This window comes from Amia ocellicauda, chromosome 19 (assembly GCF_036373705.1).
Source record: "Amia ocellicauda isolate fAmiCal2 chromosome 19, fAmiCal2.hap1, whole genome shotgun sequence".
NCBI classification, from domain to species: Eukaryota; Metazoa; Chordata; class Actinopteri; order Amiiformes; family Amiidae; genus Amia; species Amia ocellicauda.
The window spans coordinates 17,565,366-17,593,361 of record NC_089868.1 but is presented as its reverse complement, the minus strand read 5'-3'; the positions used below and the strand labels follow the sequence as shown (position 1 = coordinate 17,593,361).

The 27,996-nt window shown below is 38.5% G+C and overlaps 1 protein-coding gene across 2 annotated transcripts; it reads left to right on the top strand.

Annotated features, from left to right (window-relative positions):
• On the top strand, positions 1 to 27,995 carry eif2b3 (eukaryotic translation initiation factor 2B, subunit 3 gamma). Of its 2 annotated transcripts, XM_066692056.1 has the most exons (13): positions 1 to 81; positions 1,225 to 1,366; positions 1,843 to 1,998; positions 4,011 to 4,150; positions 7,968 to 8,127; positions 8,553 to 8,664; positions 16,431 to 16,520; positions 20,004 to 20,134; positions 20,544 to 20,734; positions 20,871 to 20,936; positions 21,058 to 21,206; positions 25,178 to 25,281; positions 27,754 to 27,995. In XM_066692056.1, exons 3-13 carry the CDS (start codon positions 1,851 to 1,853, stop codon positions 27,804 to 27,806), a joined length of 1,344 nt encoding a protein of 447 aa, XP_066548153.1. In that variant the 5' UTR covers positions 1 to 81; positions 1,225 to 1,366; positions 1,843 to 1,850; the 3' UTR covers positions 27,807 to 27,995. The 2 variants fall into 2 exon arrangements, with proteins under 2 accessions (XP_066548153.1, XP_066548154.1); XM_066692057.1 differs by lacking the exons at positions 1 to 81; positions 20,871 to 20,936 and having other exon boundaries at positions 1,051 to 1,366.
• Position 27,996: the final 1 nt, after the last annotated feature.

Here is a 27,996-nt window from a genome sequence, read left to right as displayed (position 1 = left end):
AGCTGCATTCCCAGAGTTCAATTTGCTGTTACATCGGAGGCCTGCGGATTGGGGTTTGAGCTGTGTCTCTCAACTAGGGAGGTGGGTGGGTGGTTATGTGCATTGGTTGGGGGCCTGAAAATTACTGAAGTGAATCCTCAGGAACCCCCTCCAAAGTTCAGGACACACTGGGAGCCACTGGCTCCAAAAGAATTTGGATTTTTCTTTTACAAATTGTTGAGTCGTACATTGCTCCTGAACCCTAAAGATCAGGCATGCCTCCTGCCAGAAGCTACAGAGCAATAAAACGCAACCTCACACAGCTTGTCTATTTTGAAATCCCAGATCTCGTAATGAGTTAGGTCCAAATATATATATAGCCAAGGCTGGGAAAGGTAGGAAATCTGGAGCTCACTATGAAACTCTCTATAAAAAATATATTGTTTGGGTAATAAAAACAAACAAACAAGCACTTGTATAATATTAGTATTTAGTTACTCCATACAAAGTTAGATACTGTGTATAGAACATACATTTATGTTCTTCAGGTCCACACAGTTTTGTAGGTTTTCTGAACTGAAGACAATAAAATAATGATAAACATATAGAATTGAATAAAGCTTTTGTTAAATGTATTTTAAGATGTAGGATTCTGTGTGGCATCTGCACAGGATGTCTTCTGCTCCTGTTGCTAATTTCCTAAACAGAGACTGCAATTTGTACACTAAAGTAGATATTAAATTCCACAAAGTGGTACCCTGTGGTGTGGCATAGGCAGAGGGGGTAGAACTCATTCTACTGAAAATGTCTAGGTTATGAGGTTGGGTATACAATTTAGGTAAAGTTTCTTGTGAGCATTTGGCCTGGGACGTTTTATATAGTCTTTTAGGTATTATTTTTTCCACGTTTTTGTTTCAGTGTTGAATCTTCCCTGCTGTTCTTCAAAAAGTGTTGCTCAAAACATATATATCTCCAAAATTATTATTATTATTGTTTTTCATAACAATTGCATACATATAATAGGGTATTGCGTCATCACCTAGGAACCTTCAGTTTGTTGTAGTTTGTTTCACGGGGGGTCATATTAAGGAACGGCACGCAACAACATATTGTAGTGTACGTCTGATTTCACGATTAGTAGCATTTATCTTATTCAGAAACGCAAAACTATATATATATATATATATATATATATATATTTGTATGTGTTTTGAATCAAATGTAAGTTATTTTCACGCTATTTAGCCCATCCTTGCTCCTGAAATCCGAGCCGTGCTGCACGCTTTCCCTATGCAAGTGTGCTGTGTCTGCGGCAGTGAGAGTCGGCGGTGACTTGACAGCTTGTTTTCTCCACTAATTACCAGGATTTACTTAAACATATACTGAGGTAAGTCCAAATTTGTAATTGTGTTTGATTTGTTCATATAGCTCTATAATTAATGCGAGTATTGTACATATACCGTATTGCAAAAATGGCTTCACTGGTCTCAGCGTGTGAAAACGTGCTATTCGGGCAGCCACTTTAGTCTCCGGCTACTACTATTTAAAAGCATTAAATTTAGTGAAATTGGAGACTTTGTTATATATATATATATATATATATATATATATATATATATATAGTTAGTTTATGGATGCTTATAGTTGAAACTATAGTAGGAAGTTGCCCTGAACGTTAACGTCTGTCTTGACAAGCACTGGAAGTCCTTACTGTTTGTTCCAGAATTCAAAGTAGCTTCTAAGTATATTCTACTACATGTTTCAATAAAGGAGCCATGTGACATGACAATCAAGCAACTTATTACTGTACTCTTAACAATCAAAAGTGCTGTGTGTGTGAGTTGAGCTCCTGCTGTGTCTTAGCTGAGGAGATGGAGCTGCAGGCTGTGTTGATGGCAGCAGGAGGAGGCTCTCGCATGATGGACCTCACCTACAGCACTCCCAAAGCCCTGCTGCCCGTGGGCAACAAACCACTCATCTGGTACCCTCTCAACCTGCTGGAGAGAGTTGGGTTTGAAGGTATGTGTGTTTCTAGATCTTCACCATGGGGATAACTTAGTGATTCATTAAAATAAGGGGGGGAGCCAGTCTTTTCAGCCTAGCAATTGTCATTGGTCACTCCGAGGTGTGATGCTGCAGGACTTGGCCTACATTCTGTTTGGATAAATAACTAATACAAAATAAAACAAAAACTACAGTGCATAACCAACAATGAACAAAATGATCCATATGAATAGTGTGATTTTAATTCCTTACCTTTTTAAGCACCGTTTAAATAAAGAATGTCCACATAACCGTTTTGAAGTGCATGCTCAAAAAACGACATGCTTATTCTTATAGAAATAAATCCATATGAAAATGTTTTGTATGCTCAATTCTTTCTCTCACATTATTCTTACTATGCCATGGTTTTTGTTTGTTTCATTTCTTTTAGTACCTTTAACTGGGGAAGGAAATAATAGTCATTGTATGTCTTTTTGATCCATTTCAGGTTTTACTACCTGCAGGCTTTTATAGAGAACTAGACAAAATAAGCAAAAAAATCGGATTGCTATGCGACAGTAGACTTGATTCTATCTCTGACTTAACCCTAAGAAGATTTTATAGCAAAAGCTGCAGTTACTTATTAAATCAAATCTAACATGGCAACACAGAAAATAAAGTGTCTGCCATTTTCAGAGAGGGCTTCTGGGAAATTAGGATGTTGAAGGTAGCCAATTTAGTTTTCTTACTGATTAATTTTGTTTTACAGCTAAAACAAAGCAGTGTTTGGTATGCTTGGTGTTGGTCTTGGCTATGGCCCTGAATATGAGTCCTAATTTGTACAGTTTAATGTAAAAGGAACAATTGGTTTCTCATACTTGTACCAAGTTGTGCCATGCTGCATTTTGTATTTTTTACAATAGGCAGTATTTTTATTGAACATAATAGATAAATGCACATTATGTGCAAATATTAAATATTTGTGGACAAGTAATGCCTTGTTTCAACTGCAAACTGAATTATCAATTTTATTACCAACCAGTTTTAGGTACTCTAAATATAGAAACGTATATTGATACAAACTTTGTCTAACATGCAGGAAGACAACAAGCTCATTGATTTTTCTTTCTTATAAGTTCTAATAAGTTAATTCTTGGAAGGGTCTCATTTAAACTTTTGGGAGGAACTATTATGATTACTTCATGCATAAGAACATTTCACACAATATTAAAGAAATCTTCCAAGCTTCTATGCAAGGAAAGGCTATGTTTTAAAAATGTATATGTATTATAGAGCCCTGTGTGTACTTCCTTCTTCTGCATGCTATAGATTCTGTAGATTTGCTGTTTTTGACTTGCACATAAGCAGTTAACAGCATTTGTTTTCATTCTTTGTTTTTTTGTGTCTGAGCTGGTTGGCAGACATCCTCTTTCGGAAAGGGGGAAAGGTAGTGAGACAAGGGTGTCATAAATCACGCTGAATTGAGATACCATTAGACATTAGAGCATGCTCCATCTGTCCCGTGACCCAGTTTTGATCAAATCAGCTTCATGTTGCTAATAAATCAGAGGGAATATTGTGAGAGAAATTGTGTAGATGTTTATATATTTATAAAGTGTTGTGTCTCCCCAAGTCCCCCACTGAGCACGCTGACTGAACCTTTTCTCACAAGTCTCACATTCATCTCAGAATAGCTTCTTTTATTTACTGTTAACTTAAAGACACTGTACACGGTCATATTATCTACTGTAAATATACATTTTCAACTTCTGCCCATAGTTTTTAAAGATGATCTTGTCTTTCTTTTACTAAGTTCATGGCCACCTTTCTGTAGTAGCAAATTCCAGACATTAAGTGGCACACAGACTGCATTGCTATTAAAGGCCTTTCAGAGATTAAGATAAAGTCTGACCTACTGCAGTTATTATTATACCATATGAATGGGCTGGAAAGATATTTCACTACCTGGTAAGCACTGTCTTTTGTTGTCGTTTCATTGTACATACTGTAGCAGTATGTTGATGCTTCAATCAATCTTCTCCACACAGAGGTCATTATCATCACAACGAAGGAAATCCAAAAGCTGCTGAGCACAGACACCAAGATGAAGCTGGACATTGTCTGTATTCAGGAGGATGCGGACATGGGCACAGCAGATGCCCTCCGCCACATTCAACAGAAGATAAAGGTGTGGGATTTTATAAACTGAATATGAATTTAATGGTCATATTTTTTTGGTTTCAAGTCATCTGTCTGGAAGTAAAACAAACAAAAAAACGTACACAAGGAAACATGAACGTAACAACTGTTGCCTTCGTGGATAAATACATTTTAAAGGGAGCGAAAATCAAACCAAACACTTGACCAATTCATATTTCAGATGTGGTCAAAACTCAGACTTGCTCCTCCCACAAAACTGTCTCCCCTATTACTTATTCAACATCTGAAAAACGTATCCTGTTTTTGTATTTATTTCCATAGTAGCTTGTTATAATTGGATCGTGCAAATACAGATACACATTTTGGCAATTGACCCTTGTGGTTCCATAATACAACAATACTCATGTAATAATCTTTTTATGGTCTTAATTAATGAATGCCAATAAACACATTTGAATCCTGTCATTGCGTTGCAGTGGCGCACATAAATTGTGCACCTACTAGAAATAAAATGGACAGCAATAAAGTGAGTTAAAAAGAAGTACAGTAGTGTGTCAACAATGAAGCATACTTTGGTCATTCCACAACTGCAATGGAGCTCGATGTTGTTTTTTGCAATAAATTTCAGTGATTTGCAGCTTTGACGTTTTTTTGGTCTATAAAGTCTGTGTTAAGTACGTTGAAGAAAAAAAAGGAAGAAGACAAGATCTCTAAAGTCCACAAACAAGCAGCAGTCATGCTCGGCACTTTTCAGTTGCGGCTTTACAGGCTGGCTCTGTTCAGAGCATTTAACATGGGGGCCCTGAATGAGCCCATAGAAAAGGGGCGCCCCAGGTTTAACCCGGCCACTGTGTGGAAAGACTGAGGTCAGCAGGGCTATTGAAGAAGCAGATCCTGTGTGCTGCTGAGAGATCACTGATCCGTGCATTCCTGGCTGGCTGAATGAATCGGCTCATTTCACCTGTTGAAAACCCAGCTCCTTCCCTGCTCTCTAAACATATGATGTCAGAATGCTCTGCTGTCCTACAAGCAGGTCACAGAACCCACAGTGAAGCGGGCCATGCCGGGAGCATATGTGTTGCATGGGATGACATACTAGATCACCCCATATTTGATCCTCCCACTTCTTGGGTTTGCTTATTTTATGCAGTCAAAAAGTATCAGGTTATGGCCTTAAATGACATTGTTTGCTCTTTCTTATTGTGTTAGCTGTGAGGTGGCAAGGTGTGCTTTGTCGAGGGTGCCAGTGCTAAATTCTAGCTTTTTTAATGGTTTACAGCATGACTGCTAAGCGCATTGCATTGAAAATCACAATGATCTAGGTAAAGAATGTGGAACAGACACAAACTCGGAGCTGCTAAGATTAATTGGAGCTTTACCTGTGATCTCTTTGCAATTTACACTTCCACTTTGCTATTTAGTGTAGATATCACCCCTAGTTTGAACAGCAGCTGTATTTCAGAAGAAAGCACAATGCATCACAATCTTTGCGTTGAAAAATATTGAATTAGTTCAGTTTTTGTGTTTCATTGTTGACAATTCACACTAAGAATCAACTTGCGATTGCCTGCACTTTCATTTGTTTTAGAAAAAGCTTTATAGATGTCAAGATGAATACATTAGGAAACCCCACATTAAAACCAAAAGTGTGGTTTTGTTCATGAAGTCAATTTGATTTTTGCTGGCTACCTATTGTTCTAAAAATCCTCTTCCACTCCCCACAAGCTTGCTGCAGCATGTAGTGAACTGTATGTGTTTGTATGTGTATGCTCAGCAGTTAGATTAAATGCATTGAAATTTGGAACCTCCGGACTCACGAAAAAACAACCTATGTGATGACGGATGAGCCCTGGAAAAAACGTATAACAAATGCACATATGGCATTCCTTCCCCTAATTATGAAATGAAATACTACTGAAAGACTCATATTTCAAAAAGATCTACTGCTTTTCTTAATGAAGAAGCAGTGCCTGCAGAGACTTTGTATTTTTTTTTATTTTATTATTATTCCTTTCCAAACTCTTATTCCAGGAGTTACAGTACAAGCAGCAGTAATTCTGAACCTGTCCTTAAATTGTATGTGAATCCAGTAATAACCTGGCATAACAAATATCCTTTAATATCCAAAATCATAATGGCTTTCTTCAAGAGTCTTTCATGAAAGCAAGTATGTTTCTAACACATTTGTTTGCTAATTGCTTGAACAATTAAGCTTTGCTAAGTGTCAATTGCTGGAAAAAGTTACTTCGAAATCTATTTTTGTACTGGGATTTTAAGAAATTTACTTTCTGAGCAGTTCAGCTTGATGCATATCTCACCACACCATCCATTACTGTGATGTGACGGGTTCAGATTGTGAGCTAAAACATTTTTAGGAGACATGTACAGGAAGTTTCCCACTCTCCAATGTGGGAGGTTGAAGGGATTTGAGCTGAAAGTCCTCCCCCGCTTCAATAAAATCCACAGGGTCACCAATTCAGCAGCAAAATCTCGCCAACTACACCATCATTCGCTCTTGAAAGAGTTTCCAAAAAATGTTATTGTTAATATAATAGAGCAATGTAACAGAGGAGATTCCAGTGGCACTGTGTCAATGAATATAGGCCGTAGATTCCCTGAAATAATTCAGGCCTTTCCTGTCTGTGTGTCGGAAGGAGCCTGTGATTCCTGTCTCTCTCAGGCTGGTGTGACCTGGATGGATTGAAACAGATTGGTATAGGGACAACGCAATATAATCTGGGTTTTCTTTTTTTCTTCTTCTAACTAATAGAATATTTATAGATCATGCTTGTGGGGGGAGAAAAATAAATTATATATATTGTCAACATTCGTGTTCTGTCATCTCAGCAACTTTTTGTAATTCAGAAATGCTTTGGCACAATTCTTCGGCACTATCTCTTAAAACATTTATTTATTGTATGTTTTTAATTTAATCTTATTGATATTTTATTGAAAAACTCGAGCTTTATACATTTCCCCCAAGGTTTGTGCTGAAGAATGTTAATTGCCTTGGATACAGGCTTCATACAAATAAATAATAATAAATGCGTTTTCAGATCTCAATATGAGAACATAATGTCTTTTGACGTATAGAAGTAAATCAGGGACACAGGGAAGTCATAGAAGGGGTTCAGCTCTGAGCCCTACAATCGCCAAGATGTCTTTTCCCCAGTGGCATCATCGAGTGCTTCTCTGAGCAGAGCCTTTGTACCCTGGGCTGAGTGTGTGCCATGTCTCTGCCTCTGCTTGGGCCTCCTCCGTCAGGCATGCAGTCTTTATAGAGCGAGGCTCTGTTTAACGGGCCCCCCTACTCCACTGTGATGTTTATTTATTCATCAGGGCTAGATGGGCAGAGCAGATGGTAACCAGACATTTAAAACAGAAACAATGGTAAATGCAGCCTAATTTATTGCTATATTCCGTTCTTGTTCCTGGAACCCCAACAACTATGTGAGTTTCTGATCCGTGAGAGAAAACAAGATGTTTATCAAGGCACTTGGTGTATGTGTCTTTCAAAAAACATCTTCTGTCTGTCCGTTTCCTGCGACATTGCAAAGAAAATACAAGTAAATCTACAACCGACCAATAAAACACTTGATTTTATATCATATTTATTCTATAAACGCAATAAATTGGATATCATGCCTGTAAAGACAACCTTATATCACAGTCTAGACATCATGCTGCCCTATACCAGCCAAGTGCGTAATACGGTGCCTGGAAATGTCAAATGTGTAAAAGGTGCTAATAAAATGAAATGGAAAACTCAGTGTTGAAAACTATAATAAGTTGACTTAGCTGCTGGACATGCTATTGACTGTTTGTTTGTCCATCTTTGTCTGCAGACAGATATTTTGGTGGTAAGCTGTGACCTGATCACAGACGCGGCCTTACACAAAGTCGTGGACCTGTTCCGTGCCCATGATGCCACGCTCTCCATGCTGATGAGTAAAGCCCATGAATTCACAGAAACTGTGCCTGGGCAGAAAGGAAAGAAAAAGACAGGTAAGGTTGGAAAAAGGTATCTGAAGTTTGACATGTAGTGTAGCTGCTTTTGCATTTTGAGACCTGACTGATTATAAATAGTTGAATTTGAAATATATTGTATATTAATCTCTATTTCCTTCGTAATGGAGTTTGTCCGTTGTCCAGCTGGGGCAATGACAATCCAGCTCCGGTAATTGTAAGAGAAACTTCCTTTGAAAATGTTGACAAGCTCTATCATATGGAAAGCCAGTCAAACATGATTCTTGATCATCTGGTGATCTGTGTCTGAGACAGTCCTGAAATGCATGCTTAGCTTTATTACCTTAACTGCACTTGAGTCTGGTCTATTTATCTTTCAAAAAAATAAATACAAAAAAATACAGCATATTTATATTTTTTCCATACAAGTCTGTCATTAAGTTTTCTTGGCTGTTTCGTTGTAGGTGAACAGAGAGACTTTGTTGGGGTTGACAGCTCAGGAAAGAGACTTCTCTTTATGGCCAATGAGGCAGATTTGGATGAGGATCTTGTCATCAGGAAATCCATCCTGCGCAAGTAAGTGTCTGTATTAACCTTTTTATAGTATTAGTTAGTTTTCTTTTACTTTGAACAACCTGAATTATAAAATGTGTTTGCAAAATCAAAACCATTAAACATTGAAGTCACAATGTACACATACTAATGATGTATCAATCTGAGTAAATGAGTAAAAACCTCTTAAGAAACTGTTAATTTTCTAATTAATTTAATGAAATCTGTGTGTAAATGTCTGTGGCTGTCTTAAGGATATCAGGTTGCAGAGCTATTTTTTGTAAGTAAGACCCAGTAGGTGTTGCAGATGAGCTCCCTTTAAACAATGCAAACTCAAAAGCTTTCCAGGGCTGACCTCTTTGTTGTGTGGGATTGCTAATAAAAACATATTTGATCCACCCCTGCCTGTCGTGGGACCCACCAATTATTCCAACAAGTGTGGGATTTGCTTCTGCTTTGGCTATAGCAGAGTGCGTTTCCCTGGCAGGCCTTCAGTGAAAGCTGTTCCACTGTGTTTTTAAATCGAAACTGCTTTACTATAAAAGCATTTTTATTATCAGGCCTGTTGTTTCTTGGTCGTGTCTCAAGTTCTGCTCTGTGTGCACCGTGTCACTTCTGTGAAAGCCATCCATCCACAACATACACTCAGTAATGAATTAAAATGATAGTAAAACATTTAATCAATTTGTCAATGACTGTAAATGATTGCCCCGCCTTAAAACATTTCATTTACTTTTCCAAAGTGAACCTACAGATGCCATTTTAAAAATGAACTCTTAGCTGAGAATTCGGTTTCAACCTGTTGCATTGAAGTGAAGATGTATGTTTTGTATGTTCTTAAAGTGAAAATAATAAGGTATGTGTATATATACTGCGGACAACCCATCAAGCATGGAAAGATGCATGCTAGGAATAAGCAAATGGAAAAATAAATTAATGGATCCGAGAACAAATTAAAATTTGACATTTTCATTGAAAGAGTGAAAATGTTAAAAGGGCCTGAAACTTTTGAAGAAGAGCAGATCAAAGATGGACAAAGGAAGCTATCGAATGGATCCCAAGAGATTTAAAAAGACCTAGAAGATGACCACATAAAAGATGGGAAGATGAAATAATACATTTTGCATGCATGACCTGGAAAAGAGAGGCTGAAGGCTGAAGTGGAAACATCTTGAAGAGGCCAAATCTAGCAGTGGACTGATATGGGCTGATGAAGATGATGTGTAGTGATGTGTGCACCAGCCCTTTTTCAGCAAATCAAGTAAAAAGGGCACACAAACATACAGCAAGTCCATCTATATACAAGCCTTGCATCTTGTTGTCTGCAGCCCCTTGTACAAACTATCTGCTCCCGGGGCCGGAAGTGGCCCCTCGAGCTGTCATCGCCAGCGCAGGTCGAGGGCCTGTGTCCCGGCTCACTGGGAGCTCGTAAATACTTCAGGCAACCAGACCCATTGTAAATCGTGGCCTTAAATAGGGGCGCTGTGGCAGCTGCAAGCATGCTCTTCTGCACAGTGCGTACACACACACACACACACACACACACACACACACACACACGTTCTCAATCCCTCCCTAGACAGTCAGGACTGTTGTACAGCTTTCTGGTCTTTCTTTTACATAACTCAGAGATGTCGGTGAGAGATGTGTTTTTCTAAATATAAACCCCTTTACCATACTTTATTTTTTCTTTGGCACAATTAAGAGCTGTTGGGTCTTACTTTGCTGTAGACTGCTTTTGAGACCAGGCATTGGCTCAATGAACAGAATATATTTATATTTAAAAACAATCGAGGCTCTTGAACTGCTTTTGTTTTTAAGTATGCCTTTTTGTTTGTTTTGTTAGTGGACTTCACATGAAGTTCCTATTCTTAAAATTGTTAAAGAACCAGAGACCAAATAATGGCTGAAGATTTAAATACTTCTTGCTGAGCTATTATACATTCCTGGTACTTCAAATAAAGAAGATAGAGTGTAGGCAGAAGGAGGTGAGGTAAATAGATTTGAGAAGAGCAAGATGATGTTTCTGACTGACCAAAAGCTAGTATTACAGCAATGTTGAGCCAATAGGGCTTTGTAGTGGAAATCCCATTAGTGAGTGTCAGTCTGGCTAAAGACCTTACTTAGTTATAACCCACCCACTCCAGGCAGTCAGTCCCTTGGTATAAATGGAAGGCATTCTTTGTTAGTTATTCCACATTCATATGCAAGGGAAGAAAGATCACAGTGACAAACATCTCAAAATAAGAAAAGTGTTCATTGTTATTTGTATCGTATAGCACAAAAAGTTTATTTATTTTTTCTTCCGCATACAGACTGTTAAACTGACCTCGTTCCCGTGTCCATTTTTCTTTCTGCCCGACTCAGGAAGTTTGAACATGGCATGTCTGTATTATGTGCAAGCAGTTTCAGCCCTTTGCCTGTTTGTATAATCTGTCTGTATCTGTTTGCTTGTCTGACTGTGTATTTATACAGACCCAGAATGGCACTCATGCCAATAATGCTGTCATTAGACAAGCTGGTTACCATCAAATATTCGTCGCGTAAGACAATTGGCCTGAGAAACTAATGATGATGACTGCTGTCACTTACTGGTCACCAGCAGTCCTATAATCAGGTGATATGTCTTGATCCTCCAGCAGATCAAACTTCATGAAGCACTTTGCTATGATTATGTTCAATTAAATTTACCATGGTATTCCACATAAGTAAAACGATTGTCTCATGTCCCACTGGACAAATATCACAAACTATCAGCCCACGATTTTCCACTTTTGTGAGTGCATGAATTATAAATGTAATATTTTGCGATTGAGAAAAAAATTAATATTACTAAACACAATCCCATGCACCCTTACCAAAATCCTACTACGAATAGTGTCTGTGCTTTGCATTAGCTCCATGCAGGTGCCTAGAGCCACTTCAGTGTTTTGCAGAGCAGCACAGGACCTTGGCTGAAACACTTATGACCCAAAATTGAATACAAATTTCTCGTCCTTGATATTGGCAGAGGCCAGGCCCAGTTCTGTTAAAGATTTATTTTCTCGACACAGAAGCCTAAGAGCCGAGTTGCTGGTAGGCGGTTTGCGATCCTCCTGGTGATTCTGCTTGGCGTTTGCACATGTTTGCAATCGAGCCCCTTGGCTTTGGCCACGCTACACATGTGATATTAGTTGACCCTTTAATTGATTTTACAGCTTGAAAGCTCCTGCAGATTTCTCTCACATATTATCTTGCTGTACTTTAGAGTTTGATTTATGTCAGAGTTTAAAAGTTTTATTCTTTAATCCTTGCTGTTTTTTTTTTTTTTTTCTCCTGCGTCTTGATATAGTGCTCCCCGAGCATAGAATGAAATCGGACATGGCAAGTCAAGCAGTGTTTGTGCCCTACTGATGAGTATTTTTGTACGATTGTCTTTTCTTCCAAAGTGGAAATTGCAGATGATTGTACAGCCACCTTATAAATTTGGAACAATCATACCGAACCATAAATAGTTGTCCTTTTTTATTGTTGTTATGTCTTTTTAGTATTAAAATTAACAACTTCAGACATTATAATTTTCAAGTTTTGAAATATGGAACTTAAGTCTGTACAGTGTGCACCCTTTGTATGTATGCACCTTATTTACAACACTAAATCAATGTCATGCGCCTAATTCACTACTAACCTTTTGTTCCCGAATAGCCTTCCCATTAATTACTGTTCTCAAATGCTTCTTTTGATTAAAAAAATAAAAAGTTTTAATAGACATTTTGCCATACAACCGCTAAGTACAAAACCACCCAGCGTGCTCCCGACCCTATCCTGACGCTGATTTCTGACCCAAATATTTACACTTAAGTTTCAGACGAGCCAGACTACAAAGACTGTGCTCTCTCTGCTGAGCCGTGGATGGCTCTTCTAAACGTGTTTGACTGTTCGAATGTTGACACAGACGTGTTGCGTGACAGAACTGCAGTTAGCTTTGTCCCCTCTGAGAGCAACACCAAAGTCCATTACCTCAGTTCGCTGGGATGTGGAATTTGATGATTTAACGGGTGGAGGTCGGGGTTTAGTCAGTCATTAAACAACTTGTGAGTCACTATCCGAAAATAGTCTTTTTCTTTTTAGCATTTTTTTTTACCTTTATAATTAATAACAATAAATTCATAAAATAACTAAATGGCACTGGTGAAAACAGAATCCCATGGAGTGTAAATGTGAAACGTACTGCGCACATTCTGTGGAGTGAGGTTTAATGCAGTCAAGTAATTAAATTTTGCAAGTAGCTGATGAGGAAACTGCTACTTCCCCTTGTTGTTGTTTTTTTAAGTAAAAGTAAAAGTTCAGTCAATGAAAAGCACCTGTTGCTGCAGGTCTCCCTTTAAAAGCAGTACAGGCTTCCGCTGCACAGGACTCCAATAAAATGGCCTTCATCAGTGGGTGTTCTGTTATCCGGGCCACAGGTGCTGAGAGACGATGGCAGATGAAAATCTGTTTGAGGAGGGTCACATAAATCAGTGTCATGCATTGTTTATCACTGTTTACCCTTCCTTCTAACGGAAATGCGTGTTTAAAGATGCAGCGATCCATTTTCTCCACTTCAGTGCACTTAGGGACAGCTCTGAGTGATGCCATGTGTTGGGTTTAGTTATAGACTGAAGTGGGGGCGGGAGGTTGAAGATGGTGGAAAAAAAAATAGGACCAGTTGATCCTACTGGAAATGTTAACTTTCAGAATTAATAGTTAATATGTGTAACACAATAATGTAAATTGAATCGATTACACTTGGAAAAACATGGTGGCATTTGAAGGCATTCAGTTGTAACAGCCTGTGTGAAATATAAGAATGTGTCTTGTTTTACAACTGTCTTTTTAAACTAATAATCTGTTACTGTATATATTAGGACAAATGTGAAAACCACACCCTGCTTTAAATTGAATTGATTAAGAGTCAATCCTGAATGCAGATATACCATTTTCTTTATTACGAAGTGAGGCAAAGCATTCAGGTTTTTGCCAAATTAACAGGGAAGGATAAAGGATAAAGACTTGTTTTATGTTGTCATAGTTTTGCATGTTTTTTCCCCCCATTGGTTTCTGAGACTTTGTTGTAACATTTTAAGATCTTGTTCTCCAGACAAGTGCAAATTTTTGCCGTGTGTTTAAGAGCAGATCTGTTTGTAAAAGCTGACATTTGCAGCATTACCCATTTATTTTCTCTATCCTGCAGCATTGTGCAAAGGAGTGTTGCAAACACAAACATGCTGTATGTGGTAAACGCAGTTGACAACGGGCAATGTGGGTAGCTGTATATTTCATTTTCAAGAATCCATTCAGAGGACTGTTTTATGTATTTAAAATGTGCTCTTGTGTTTCATATTATTCTAATTTGGCAGGAAATAAAGTTAGTAATAACATGTGGACACTGGTAGTTTCACTTTAGTGGTTCAGTAAATTGTCTGGTTTTACTAGGATATAAAGAAAAAAACCAACATTCAGAAGTACATCTTCCAACATCCGGCATTTGTTAATTCATGAGCTTGCTCTACCACGCTGATGAATGAGTCGAGTCTAAAGCCAGCTTTGAGTTGTCATCGTTTACTTGCGGTTGCTTACTTTTTCATTTTTATTTTCTCTGCCCTTCGGCCTTGATTTATAATCATAAGCGTCTGGTTTTAAAGCTTAAGTCTTGCGTGCTGTCCAGACTCGCTTCTGTGGTTGGCATTGACTCTCTAAAGCAGTTTTTAAGAGAATCTCTTGGTTTGTTGAGGAGAAAAAATATATATGTATCACCAGTCTTTCAAAGGCACCTGTTGGCCCTCTTTCAGTCATCGAGCAAATTAACCAGTCAAGGTTATAGGATTGAGAACAATGCTGAGGGGTAAAATATATTGACTTTGTCTACTAAACCGAATGTCATATCCACTCACCCAGATGAGATCAGTGTGTTAAATATGTACCGACATGGTATTAGGATGGAGGGGTGGGGGGTCAGAGGTCCCGGGCGTTCTCCATGCTTGTTTGTGAGTGTGTGTGAGATGTACAGATACCACATGTTGGACATGTGGTAGTCATCAATGGAGGATGTGACTTGGTGAGACACAACACGGAGGAATGCAAGGTTAACACCCTCATCTGGGAATGACTTTCTCACTGGGTGGCAGCAGGTTGGACATCCCACTGTACACAAAACCTTAAAGCCCAACAGGTAAAAGGATATGTAGAGGATCAATGAAATAATAGAAAAAGGGAAACCTAATAAAAACAATTATGTCAGTTCATGTTAAGACATTGAGTGTTGTACCACTTCCAAGGGATGACTGAGCCGGTCAGATTACAGTCGGATTACATGCTACTAACTGTTTGGTTATTAAGTGATAATTAGGCTTGTGACTGTTTGACACCCCTGACTTCATCCCAGCAGCCTGACTTTGGGAGAAGATACATTATTCACCAGGCGACTTTATTTACATAAATTACTCATGGAAGAAGTGACCCTGCACTGATCACAGATTCTTAGTGCATCTTAATGATAGCTGTTTGTGTAAATGTTATCTTGCCATAGAGATTTTTAGCAGTGTGGTGCAAGTAAGCCATGGTAGTAACAGTCTGACCTACTACACAAGGTGTGGTGTGACCATGGCAATCAAAATGGTAATTGGCAATTAGGGTCCAGTACGTGATGTTTTTTATTACCCAGCATGTGCGTTTCATTTCAGTCTTGGGTGGACTGATTAACTTTATCATTTTCATTTTGCTATGAACTGAACAGGATAATAAGCAGCATATATATGTTAGAAGCCTTAATATTTGAAATAATAATTTAAAAAACATATTTGGCTGCACTGGTAGTCTAATAGTGTTTTAATCATGGTCTAATGTAATTTAGCTAAGCGCATTATTTTAAATAAGATAATCATAATCATATTTATATTTTTGGCACAGATCTAAATACATTCTGTGATTATTCTTTAAAAACATATTCGTGTACAAGCAAAACATGAACCCAGTGTAGTGGAGAATCCTGCTGATTGCAAACACGTTGGACATCTATTGCCCAGGTTTTATTGAATGTGACTCTCTAACGAGGCCTTTTTTTTTTTTTTTTTTTGACAAGCTTTAGTCTGATGAATTAGTGCAAAGGTTAGAGTGCAGATTCATCAGTGCAGGTGCTGGTGTTGTCCCTCTTTTGGTCCTTCCTGGACTACAAGGAAGAAATTACAGAACGCTTGGACTCTGGCTTAGTTTAGGTTAATGATACTCTCCATGGGCAGCTGTTGGAGAGTCAGGATATGTGAGGGTTTCAGAACATTGTCATGTCAATTCAAGGCTGTAAACCAATTGGGGGGTCCAGTGTTGGCGTTTGACCAGTTGTGAACAGTAGGCCAGGCAGTGTTGCTATGGCAGCTGTGTGGGGACAGGGGGCCTCATACGGTTGGTGGTGGACAATGGATAGATATAACAACATCCCATTGCTTTTATGTTGCTTTTTTCATAACAGATGTTCTCATAAAGTTCTTTAAAGGAATCAATTAAGGAAGGATACAGAGGAAAATTAAAGGCTACAAATACTGTGACGTTGAACTGCAGCATTTAATTAGAAAACATCAGGCTAAAAGAGAAAATATAAAAGTGTTTGGTTTTTCTAATTTCAGTTGGCCTACAGCCTAGTTTTCTACTTTAAGAAGTCTTTGTTGTGTGTTTGCCGTGTATGGTAGCTTAATGACATATCCATGGCTTCAAGCAGAAATGTCCTTTGTACTTTACGCAATGTGACTATTAACTTTGTTTTTCCTTTTTCTGTGTAGACACCCGAGAATGCACATCAAAACTGGCCTGGTTGATGCACACCTGTACTGCCTCAAGAAATGTGTGGTCGATTTTTTAGCAGACAACAAGTGAGTATTAGGATGATCTTGGCATCGTGTATAAACGCATTACTGTTACTTAATTTATTACTGATGAAAATTATTATCCAGGGCTTTTGTGTGATTCTGTCTTGTGTGTAATTATATTGGTATTTGGCATGCTAACTAGCTGACAAAAATAGATTTATAAATAGATTATGTAAAATAATAATACAATATAAAATTATACTGCCTGGAGGGAAGGCAACCATTAGGCCTAGGCCTTAAGCCGTGAACCCCCAGAGATTTGTTTTCTTCTATAACAATCTGCCACCCTGTAGGAGTTTTTGGTTCTCTCTCCTCCGTGCCTAATGGTTTATTTGTTTCTTTTGTTTATTTGTCTGTTTCTTTTTTCAATCTGTAAAGTGCTCTGTGGCTACCGTGTGAAGGGAGCTATACTATATCAATATGTATTAATATAAATCGATAATAGAGAATGTATTGGTATGTTTAGAACTTATTTTGACCTGAATAATTAAGTCCCATGGGAAATAATATCAATATAAACAAGAGAATCATTACAGGACATGTGAAATAAGATTGCACAAAATTAAACAATTTCCTCAAGATTTAAACATATTCATTTTCACAGAAACTTCCTATTATTTGATTTTGAGTTCAGTGTGAGTCTGAGCTTTTGGCTTATTTATAATATAGCAATCTGTGGGTGATATTCAGTATCTTGTTGAACTTTCTAATTGTTCGGACTCAACTTTAAAAGCTCAATTGATAATAGTCCTACCTGAATAATCTACTGACACACCTCTAGGAGGTTTACATTGAGGTGCCCCTCAGACATAACTGTTTACTTCTCTTTAAACACCTTGTATCCTGCCAGGTGTGAAAGCGAATTTGAAGATGTGGAATGTGTGTAGTCGAATGAATCCCCTGACAGATACTAAACAGTCATTTTCAAGCACAGTTAAGAAAGCAGAGCATTTGTTCTGAATACTTTTAATGTGAATGAGATTGTGTAATTTAAAACCCTTTACATTTCATTTATTTTACTGGTAAAACAAATTGTAAGGAGCAAACTGTGTGCAACCCTTTTCAAGGTTGGCCCACCGTTTGAGAAACAAGAGTATGAGAAGAGAAGTGAATCCTCTAAAAGCACTATCACTAACGTAGTCTCTTGGAACCGTGATTTGAAAATCAGGCTGGGTTTTGGAGTGCGTGTTTTTGCCGCCATTTACTTCTAATGAAAATGACAGCGTTTGCTTGTTTTCACATTTCTCATTTCGATACACTGTTTATGTACAGCGCTAGGGACAAAGACCCCCTCGTTAGTGATGGCAAAAGGTATTTTTTTGTTGTCGTAGCTTAAGCCTGTTCACATCTGCCAGCCCCTGCATTCTTAAAATGACTTGCTGCTCTGAATCTGAAACAGGGGCTAGTAATTGCTTCCACACCCCCCCCCCCCCTTGCCTGGTCCCTTTGTGCTTGTTAAACTCACATTGTGGGAAATCCCAAACAGCCTCTTTAAGTGGCGTTGAAAATAAGCGCAGGTGGCATTAACTTGGGAGCGCATTAGCCCATTCAGCGTCCTCTTTTTCCTTTTTCCAAGTAGGAATTTTCGCTCGGTTTACATAAATACTCGCTGGAGCCGTTTGTTCACCGTGCTTCCCAGTGCTTTGACATTTTAATTCTGAGTCCTCCTGATATAAATATCATTTTCCCTAATCCGCTTCCCAGACGTGGGGTCTAAAGCGCTGTTTTTTTTTCTTCCCCCCCCTCTTTTTTTTTTTTTTTTCTTCAAAGTGGGTTGACTTTTTTTATTCAAGTTTTTCTTTTTTCTCTTTTTTTTCCTCCCTCGAAGCTCCTCCGCTGTGGAGCATTTAAGGAGAAAAGGACAGAGTAACTGTTGTTTCTTTCTTGGTATTCACATGGAAATTCTAATCTCCCTGAAAAGAAAAGAAAAAAGAAGAGAGAGAGGGAGTGAGAGAGAGAGAAAGGGGAGAGAAAATAAAATTGCCCGCAGGCTTACATGGAATTTTAAAAACATTATTTGCCCTGATCCTTTTTAAGTTGATAGGGACCCATGAACTTGTATATACAGCGGATCAAAATTAAATTTTTAATCCTTACTCTTGTGACCACGGTACAGGCTTGTAAAAGTCTACATGGATATTAGCCATATAGACAAGTGATTATCCTTCTCCAACCTCCATAACCCCCGCCTCCGGCCCTAACTTCTAGGTGATATCGATTTGTTTTACTGAAAACAAATATGTGATCTGAACCACGTTGACAGTTATTTCACTAATTAGGGTAAGTGGGGATAAATGATCATGCATGACCAGAATATTAAAGAGCTTTCCAACCTTGGTTGTGAACACAATGATTCATGAAGATAAAAAAAAATATTTTCTGAACTATCCCCTGTGAGGTTCTATCTTCTGTTTTCTTTTTTTAAGTAATATGTATTAAAACACAACCTGAATCTTTTTTTTTTTTTAAATAACATTTGTTACCAAAATGTATCGCTTTCAAATGAAGACGGACTACTGTCTTAGTCATATTTGATTGCTTTGAGCATAATACATATATATAGTGCCTATAGAAAGTATACACCCCATTTAACTTTTTTCAATTTTTCTTTCAGTGATAGTTTCATTCATTTTTGTAATTATTTGTATTCACTTATCTAGACAGCATACTCCACACTGTTATAGGGAAAAAATGTTTTTATTATTAAATAAATGATGTATTAAAAATACAAAACTGAAATATCATAATTGAATCAATCTCCACCCACCTTCCAACTTGGTGGAAGCACAATTACAGCTGTGAATCTCTCGGAATAGGTCTATCAGTATTGCACATCTAGATTTGGATATATTTCACAATTCTTCTTTGCTGTTACTTGTTTGCTGTTTTACTGTTCAAGCGCTGTCAAGTAAATTGGGCAGCGTTGATGGACAACAATCTTTAAGGCATGCCACAAATGTTCTATTGGATTTAGGTCAGGCTCTGACTGGGGCACTCAAGGACATTTACCTTTTTGTTCCTTAGTCAGTTTATGTAGCTTTGGCTGTGTGCTTCAGGTCATTGTCGTGCTGAAAGTTGAACTTCTGTCCCAGTTTCAGCTTTATTGCAGAGTGCAGAAGGATTTCCTCATGGCCAGATTTGTGGAGCGCTTGGGATATTGTTGTCACATCCACACTTTGGTCAGGCTGTAGCTCAGCAAAGTTTAATTTGCCAGTTTTGTCTGAAAGCACATTGTCTTAAACCTTGATAATATGTGTTTAAGGATGGAGTGAACCCAAATGTGTGAGTATTTATTTGGGTGTTTATTATTGCATGCAAATTACCAAATTGATTACATGTGTGTTTATTAGCCAGTTGAGAATCAAATAAATACAAATGTATAGGTAAAAAGAAAAAGGCTATATAAAAGCTCAACAACACACTGAAAGAACAGCACAACGAATTAAACAATCACTAAAATATTATTTTTTGTCTTCTTTTTTCAAGATCCATCACATCCATTCGAGGAGAACTGGTTCCATATTTGGTCAGCAAACAGTTCTCCAGGTCTACAAATTCACAAAAGACAAAAGAGGAATCGGAACAAGACCAGAAGAAGAATGAAGCAAAAACAGCAGGTCAGAAACAGCAGACAGATGTTTGAGTCTGTGGAACACCTTCAAGTTCACTTCAGGGTCAGACTAGGGCCTGCATTGAGTCAAACTTGTATCCCTCCTGCCAATTGAAAATTAGCAGCATTAAGTACTTAATGGCAGCTTTTTTGCCAAAGGCTCCTTGCATCTACCACATAGAAACCAAACATGAAGTACTATGTTTAGAAAATTTGGGATTTGTAGGTGGGTAGTAGTTTGATTCAATCAGATACATTTTCATTCATGGCTACTATTGCAAAAGCCTTTCTTTTTTTAAATAAACTGAAGCATTTTCTGTCATTCATTCAGAATTCCCCCGGTGTGAAGTTTTGTGCCATCATTTGCTTGCTAATATTATCGAAACTCAGTCTCTAAAAGTCTATCCGTTTCTTAGATATTTACATTTCATCCAAAGACGAGGATCTTCTCCAGCTCGCCAGGGACAAGTCGTGTTGGAATGATCACCGGGGGGACATGAACGATGCCTACCACGGCGGCAAACTCCGCTGCTACGTCCACATCATGGAAGATGGCATGTGTTACCGCGTCAACACCCTGGCTGCCTACATCGAGGCCAACCGCCTGGTGAGAGTAAATGTGCCGGCCTTTACCGTTTGCTGCTGATGATTTTATAACGTGGGGGTTATATTGTGGTCATCAACACTAGTTTAATACCAGTGTTTTTACTCCTCTATTTCATAACTTTCCCCATTTTTCCAAGGCCCCCAAACTGTTCTCAGAGGAGCCCCAGATTCACTCGTCGGCCGTGATCTCCGAACAATGCGTGGTGAGTCGGTATGGAAGCTGACAGGCCTCTAGGTGTCTTCAGCTGACCCTCTAGTGGGATCTGGTTTTCTGGATGGAAATTAACTTAACTTTCTCTTTTTCGTTATTTTCTTTTTCTGAAGGTGGGATCTGATAGCATCATAGGTCCGTCCTGTCAGGTGTCCGACAAAACGTCCATCAAGCGCTCTACCATCGGGGCTTCAACAACAATCAAGGAGAAGGTTAAGATCACCAACTCCATTATAATGAATGGCGTTACCATTGAGGAAGGGTACGTATACATGATGTTTTTGACTCTATTGCTATTACTTTCAGGGTCTTGCGTAAAGCTCCTGAATTGTAACGCACATGGCGGTGGACAGAACTATGCGTGAAAGCTCCCAGATTTTGTTTCAGTAGGGGGTGCCACTCCATTCATTGCTTTTCAAAAAACGTTATAAACACTGTTCAGTCTAGGAAATAAACTGCAAGCAAACTGACACATCTGACACTTTTAGAGATGAAAAAACATACTAGCGGTCATGTCACAATATCAGTGGCGCCACCTGGTGAAATGTTTGTGAATACTTGCCAAATGACCCTGTGTGTGTAGTCCCTTCACTCTGCCAAATAGGCATTATAGCTTTGAGAGTTCTGAGTAAAAGAATGCATTAAGATTATATAACTATTTCTTTCTCCTATTAGCAGGAGTCTTTGTTTCATGCCATGCCATTAGAATAACATTTTTTAGAGGCAATTAATTTCCTTTTTTGAGGCATTTTTTTAAATGTGAAAATTACATCAGCGCTGACGGACAGACACTGCAGAGAGGGAGGCAGGGCGGGAGACAGCTGAGGGTCGTTATCAGGGAGGCAATTCACAGAGTTGTGGCCCTGCTGAAAGATCCTGATAGGCCAAGTGACAGACGCACACAGACAGGGAGCGCGCTCGAAACAACCACAGAGCTCCAGGCCTCCTCCTTAACTTAAGTGTCTTTCAGAAGATATTATTTTCTCCTGTTTTATTCTACTATGTTTTAGTTCAGTTATATTTATGGATATAAGAAACATCCTGCAAGAATTTAGTATCTAGAAATCCAAAATGATATATTTCACAGTTTCCATTCAGTAAAGTTAATCTCGGTTGCATACCTCGGATAACGAATCCTCTGTGAAAGTAACGTCGGACGCATGTTTTTTTTGTTATTTTTTTGTTGGTTTGTTTGTTATAGACAGGCAGAAATAGACAGAAGTCAGACAAAGCAATTCAAAAAGAGTACAATTTGAAGGATACACGTGCACCGTACATACAATTGAGTGAGGTTTGTTAAAATTATCAGAAGTTAGTCAGCGAAGAGGTTTGTGAGAATCCTTCACCTGGTCCAGTCAGCAGTGCCCTTGTCATTGGTCAAGATCTTTGTAATGCAACATTTTATTGTGTTTTTTTTGGTAGCGATGAAATGCAGGTATTGCCCCCATTATGTAATCCAAACTAGTTGCCTGACTGCAATCCCTAATTTACCCAATTTTCTATATTTAAAGACTGTATTGATGGGCAGTATGGACTCTTCAGGCCTAACCATGCAGTTTGTAACGCTGCAGTGTGCCGCACAGATAGATCCATTACTAGAGGCAGCTGGGAGTTGTAAAGGGAGGTGGGAGGAGATGGGGGCGCGGGTGGTTGTTGCTTCTGTTTTATGTTACGGAGACAGAAGCTAGCGTGTAAAAAATGTCTCTTAGCTGTGCAGTCAAGCACAACACAGGGACAATCCAATATACACACAGATAGGTAATGAATATAGATTGCTAGCATTCGTGCATTTTTTTTAACGATTCCTGTTGTGTGTGAGATATTTATGTGAAAAAAAAATCCTTCTGAGTTTTTGTTTTTATTATTTATTAATTTTAGGCCTTGTGTAACGTTCATTAATTTACATTTTTTGTACCCTTTCTTTTGAAAAGACTCCATTACATTCTCATGATTCAGTCGCACTTGTCTAATAAAAAACAGAATTTGCCATTTTAATTATTTTATATTCTGAAGTGGAAAATTCCATTTCATTTCTGTTTCTCCCAATTAAGGACGCGCATAAAGAAAATGTGTTTGTTTGGGGGAGCTGAGCTGTGGGTGTCTTAAATGAACAGAAAAGGAACAAGTTACATTTTGTGCACATTTTAAACCGGGACTTGAGAATGCTTTTATCTGCGGACATGCTGGCTGTATTATGTCCGTGGAGACACCACAGAAGCGATGGTTAGCGTGGTGCCCCTTCCTAGCTCTTGCTTGTGCGCTGTCTTCTAAGAACTTTATACAGCCAGCATGTCCATGTATAAGTATGTATGAGTAAGTGTGTTCATAAAAGAAAGAAAGAGAAAGAAACAGCAATTCTTTTTACAACTTAAAAAATGCATGGGGGATTAACAAGTCCCTGGCATGTTAAAGAAAGCTCTTGCGTTTTTTGGCCCTTTGTTTGCATCTAGGAGTGCTTGTTTACAAAGCGGGTGGGGGGGAGGGGGTCGGGGTGAGGAGGAGCACGGTGTCAGTAATTAGTGGTATTTCACTGGAGCTTCTTAGGTGGTCTTTCTGTTTAAAACTTGAATCCTTGTAATCTCCCAGAGCCATCCACCCCACAACCCCCAACTCCCACCCCCTCCTATCGAGTACCTGAATAGATCGCTCCTGTTCCTTTGCCAATACAAACCTTAACGGCAGCAGGACTTAGCACGTAAGCATTTCTGCAAGATCTGCCACACATGCCCCTACAGTACATGCACTGTTTATATCAGTTGGGTTTCCGGAAGGAAGCCGTTCGTGCCAAAGGAAAGAGATAGGTATACATTTTAACCACCGTCTTCCCCCAAGCTTGATGGCTATCGGTTTTCTAGGCTCACTTTATAATTGGCAGCCTTTGGAAGAGTAATGGTAATAATCATGTTAAACGTGCTTCTCTAGTTTGATGTTGTGATGTGTCGGTGATATTTTTTATATTAATCTGTGTTATTCACCAAAATTAAGTTTTATTGATTGTTGTAATCATTTTTTGTAGAGTGTATATTGTAAAAAAGTGGGTAATCGTGTTTCTGGGACAAAAAGACCTGCATTGTGGTCCATTGTTCTGCCCAAATTAGATGGGCACTCTGCCCAAAGTTTGCCCACAGGGAAAATCTGGCCCCTAGTAACACATTGTAAAGTCCCAGATAGCTCATTTAAGAGTCTAGTTGTTCAGTGCTGATTTCCTCTGATCTGGAAGAGTTCCCTAGCAGGTAGAGGTAATGAGGTCGAACGTGAGAAGCATCTAATTTTCTGGGAGTAAAACGGCAAGATGTTGGTTTTCTTTCCAGTTGTGAGTTTTTTTTTTTTTTTCTTTTAAAGATTGGTTTCCCGAGTGTGATTGTTATTTTATTGTGGTTTCCACCATTTATTTACAGCGTGATTTGAAGTGGTGTTTCTTTTTAATATATATGCTAATTATTTCTTTAAAAAAATAAAACAAGGCCACTAAAAATGCAGAAGCATAAAGTGCCTTTGAAAAAAGAAACAAATACAGGACAGGCCTTCAGCTGTGCAATTAACTCAACTTGAAAGAGACTAAGTTCATAGTAAATATGTTCATGTACCAAAATGTTGGCTCAGGGTATTCGTGTAAACATTAAACTGAGCAAATAAAATTTTATGGAGCCAAAGCGATCCCAGGAAAATATTATTCTTTAAGTGTTGTAAACAGACGCTGAAATAAGGAGATCTGTGTGTGGTAAAAGTTTGAGCAGGGCCTGCAAATGTATGTCCTAATTAGGTGGAATTGGGAAACGGCTTGCATAATTCTCAACCTCAAAAGAGGGTCCAGGCTTTGTGTTATTATAAAGGGGGAAAATGTCCATTATTGTCTATGTATTCCAAAGTTCAGACTTTTTTTTCCCCCCCTTTTCTTTTTTTAAAGCCAAGGATTACAAACTCAGAGCCGTCATTACTACATAATAATTAGGTCATTGGTCCAAAGTTGACCTTAAACTTTATTTGTACTACATTGCTTCAGTCAAAAATTGTTAATTGACAATATTTGAATCGGGATGCAACATTTTCTTCAGTGTCCCTATACTTGTATCCATATGTGCAGTAAGTAATAAGACATTTTAGTCAGTGTCCCAGACATCTTGGCTACAGCACTCTGGAAACCTTGTTTAGTTCCAGATCAGCTAATTTGTTACCTCTTTAAAAGGTAGTTGTGAATTGATATACAAGAAATGTGTCGTCCTGTCTTTACAGTTGCAGTATTCAGGGCAGTGTGATCTGCAGCCAGGCCGTCATCGGCAGAGGTGCTGATATCAAGTACTGCTTGGTGGGCAGCGGACAGCGCATTGAGGCCGAGGGTGAGTCTTGCTTCTGTTTCATGATTAAGAAAAATAAATACACTGAGGTCACAGGGTCTGACTACACTACATTGGGGATGACCGTACAGAAGTTGACGCATCAATTCTGATTTATAAACACATAATATAGTGTTAACGTGTAATAATAATGGATTCTCTCTCTCTTTATATACATATATATATATATATATATATATATATATATATATTGGAGTTATAATTGAACCATCATTTGCTTCAGTAGTAATGAAATATTATAACAAGCCCTAAAGATTTACAGATATGATTAAATTCAAAGGTATGTCTGAAATATTTCAATTTTAAAAATACAACAAATTAAAGAAGTAATTGTATGCTGGATATTTTGTCCTGTTCCTCCTGGATTGTAAGATGTTGTTCTAGAAGTACAACGATGTTTCTTTCTGTATGAATTTGCCAAGCCGGGTGACACTGGAATATTTGAGCAAAAAAAAAATGAAATGCATGGAAATTAACTTTCTTTAAACCACCTCTGTGAACCTCACCGTAAAGTATTCATTCATTCGCATATAATTACCTGTAAAGGGCATTTTTTTCTGCAGTTAAACCTACCTTAATGGGCTAATGCATGTGTGTGTGTTTAACTTCTCATTTGAGCAGAACCCGGTGCCGCCGTGAATTTATCATCTAATGACACCCGGTTGTTCTGCCAACCACTGCTTTTGATTTTGCTTTAATAGCTTATTAAAAATGAAGCTCATGTCTATAATTGAGTCTATGTAAACCTTTTTGTTTTCTCGTTCTACCAGGGGGGTTGTGCAGGGAGGGGGCTGTGTGTGTCTGTGTGTGTGGGGAGGTTGTTGAATTCAGGGTGGTCCTGGCCTGGGCTGTAACCTCTCTATCACTGACACTGCCAGAGGCTCCACTAAGCTGTCCAGGGGCAGCTCTGCTTAATTGACTAAACAACAGGGTGTTGCTTTACTCTGGGCCCACTTATAAACTGTAACATCCCTTTTCTGCTGAGTGCTGCTGGTTACCTCGGAGAAGCTGGATCTTATTAGCTGGGCACAACCTCGGAGGCATTGGCTAATTGAATAGCTTTCAGAAATCCCAAATTATAAGCCTTACTCCTTTACTCTCCAACCAGGTTGTTATGTCACAGTAAAAGCCTAGGAATTCAAATATATGGTCCATATCCCAAAACAAACAGTATATATAAACTTAATTTTGAATACTACTCTTTAAATTATATTGTCCAAATGATATATCAATATGCGTTTGTGGTTTTAAATGAGTATATTATTACTATTACATACTTAGGAAAAATGTTTAAAAAGTGCCAATGTTAGCAGCTATTGCTTTACATCAGTGTATGTCTCTGCAATTTGCATATCTTAAGTATTTAAACATTTTCAAAACACGTTATGTCGGTATTAAAGGAATGATCAGTCGGAAGATCTTTTTAGACAAATGAGAAACAGGATAAAGGACAGTCATATATGTAATAACAGTGGTGTAATCAGCTGTTAAATAAATCTTGGTAAACACATGAAATGTCCCTGTTTTCCTACAAGACGGTTGGATCATAACGTTTATAAAAGACCACCCTGCAAGAGAAAGAAAACAGACTTTAAAGACAGGTGGTCTTAATCTGCAGGTGCCGCTACATTAAGTCAAGTGTACGCCGGCCGCCGAGGAGCCGCTCTCTCGGTGCCGGAGCTGCGAGGGGATGCTCTCTCCTCGGGGTGTTTATGCTCTATTTATTTTTTGTTAAAATGGAAAACAGCCTTTGTTCGGATTCCTTTTCACCAAAAACGTGTTTATATGGCCCATGAATACACATCTCTGCCTCTGCTTTTTGGGATTCGGATGCAAGCATGTGCCTCATAGGGATAGAGACCTGCGTCCGTATAATCCCGGTGTGAATGGAGCGCTTTATAGATTTCCGGTCAAAAAGATTTTGAATTATTTTTGTATTTTCTAACTTAACATTGATTGGATGTGTAACAGATTATGCCCTTGTGTCTTTAGTCTAAGGAAATTAGTCTTAAAACCCAATTGTTGCTTCTTTCAAACCCTTAATGCATTATCTTTGTCAATATACAGTAGCTTAAGGGAGGATTTGTTTCTCGCAACACCCAGTAGATTTTAACCACTTATTTTTACTTTAGCACCTTCTAACCCTTATTATCTGAAATTGCATTTGTTTCTTTTCCCCTTCTGACTCACTTGGCATTGTACGGATTGGGTAGGGAGTTTGAGAGATTATCAGCTTCTGTGAAATGTTTATGGTTCTTTATTACCAAGTGTATTACTATTACTAAGATCCAGAGCATCACCACTGAAAGGCCTGCCTGGATTACATTCATATCACAACACAGATATCGAAAGGGGTTGTGATAAAAACATAACGAGGTGCAAATCCGCTCTTTGGCAGTTTAATGGCTGGAGCTGCGCTGCTCTCGGCTGATTTCCTTCTGCTCCTTTTTCTAGCTGAAAGAACCAATGAAGTAATAGTGGGAACTGACCAACTGATGGAGATCTAAACGGACTAGAAGATGCCTTGCAGATGTAGAGGCGGCAAAAGTAGTGAACTTGGACACCCATTGGAAACCGAAGGCACTGTTCAACATTGCACTGCTGTAGCGTGTCTCTGCAGACTCACCTGACCAACTTTTTTTTAAATATATATATTGTGGAAGATACCAATAAAAGTGGTGGATTTATGTATCTTTT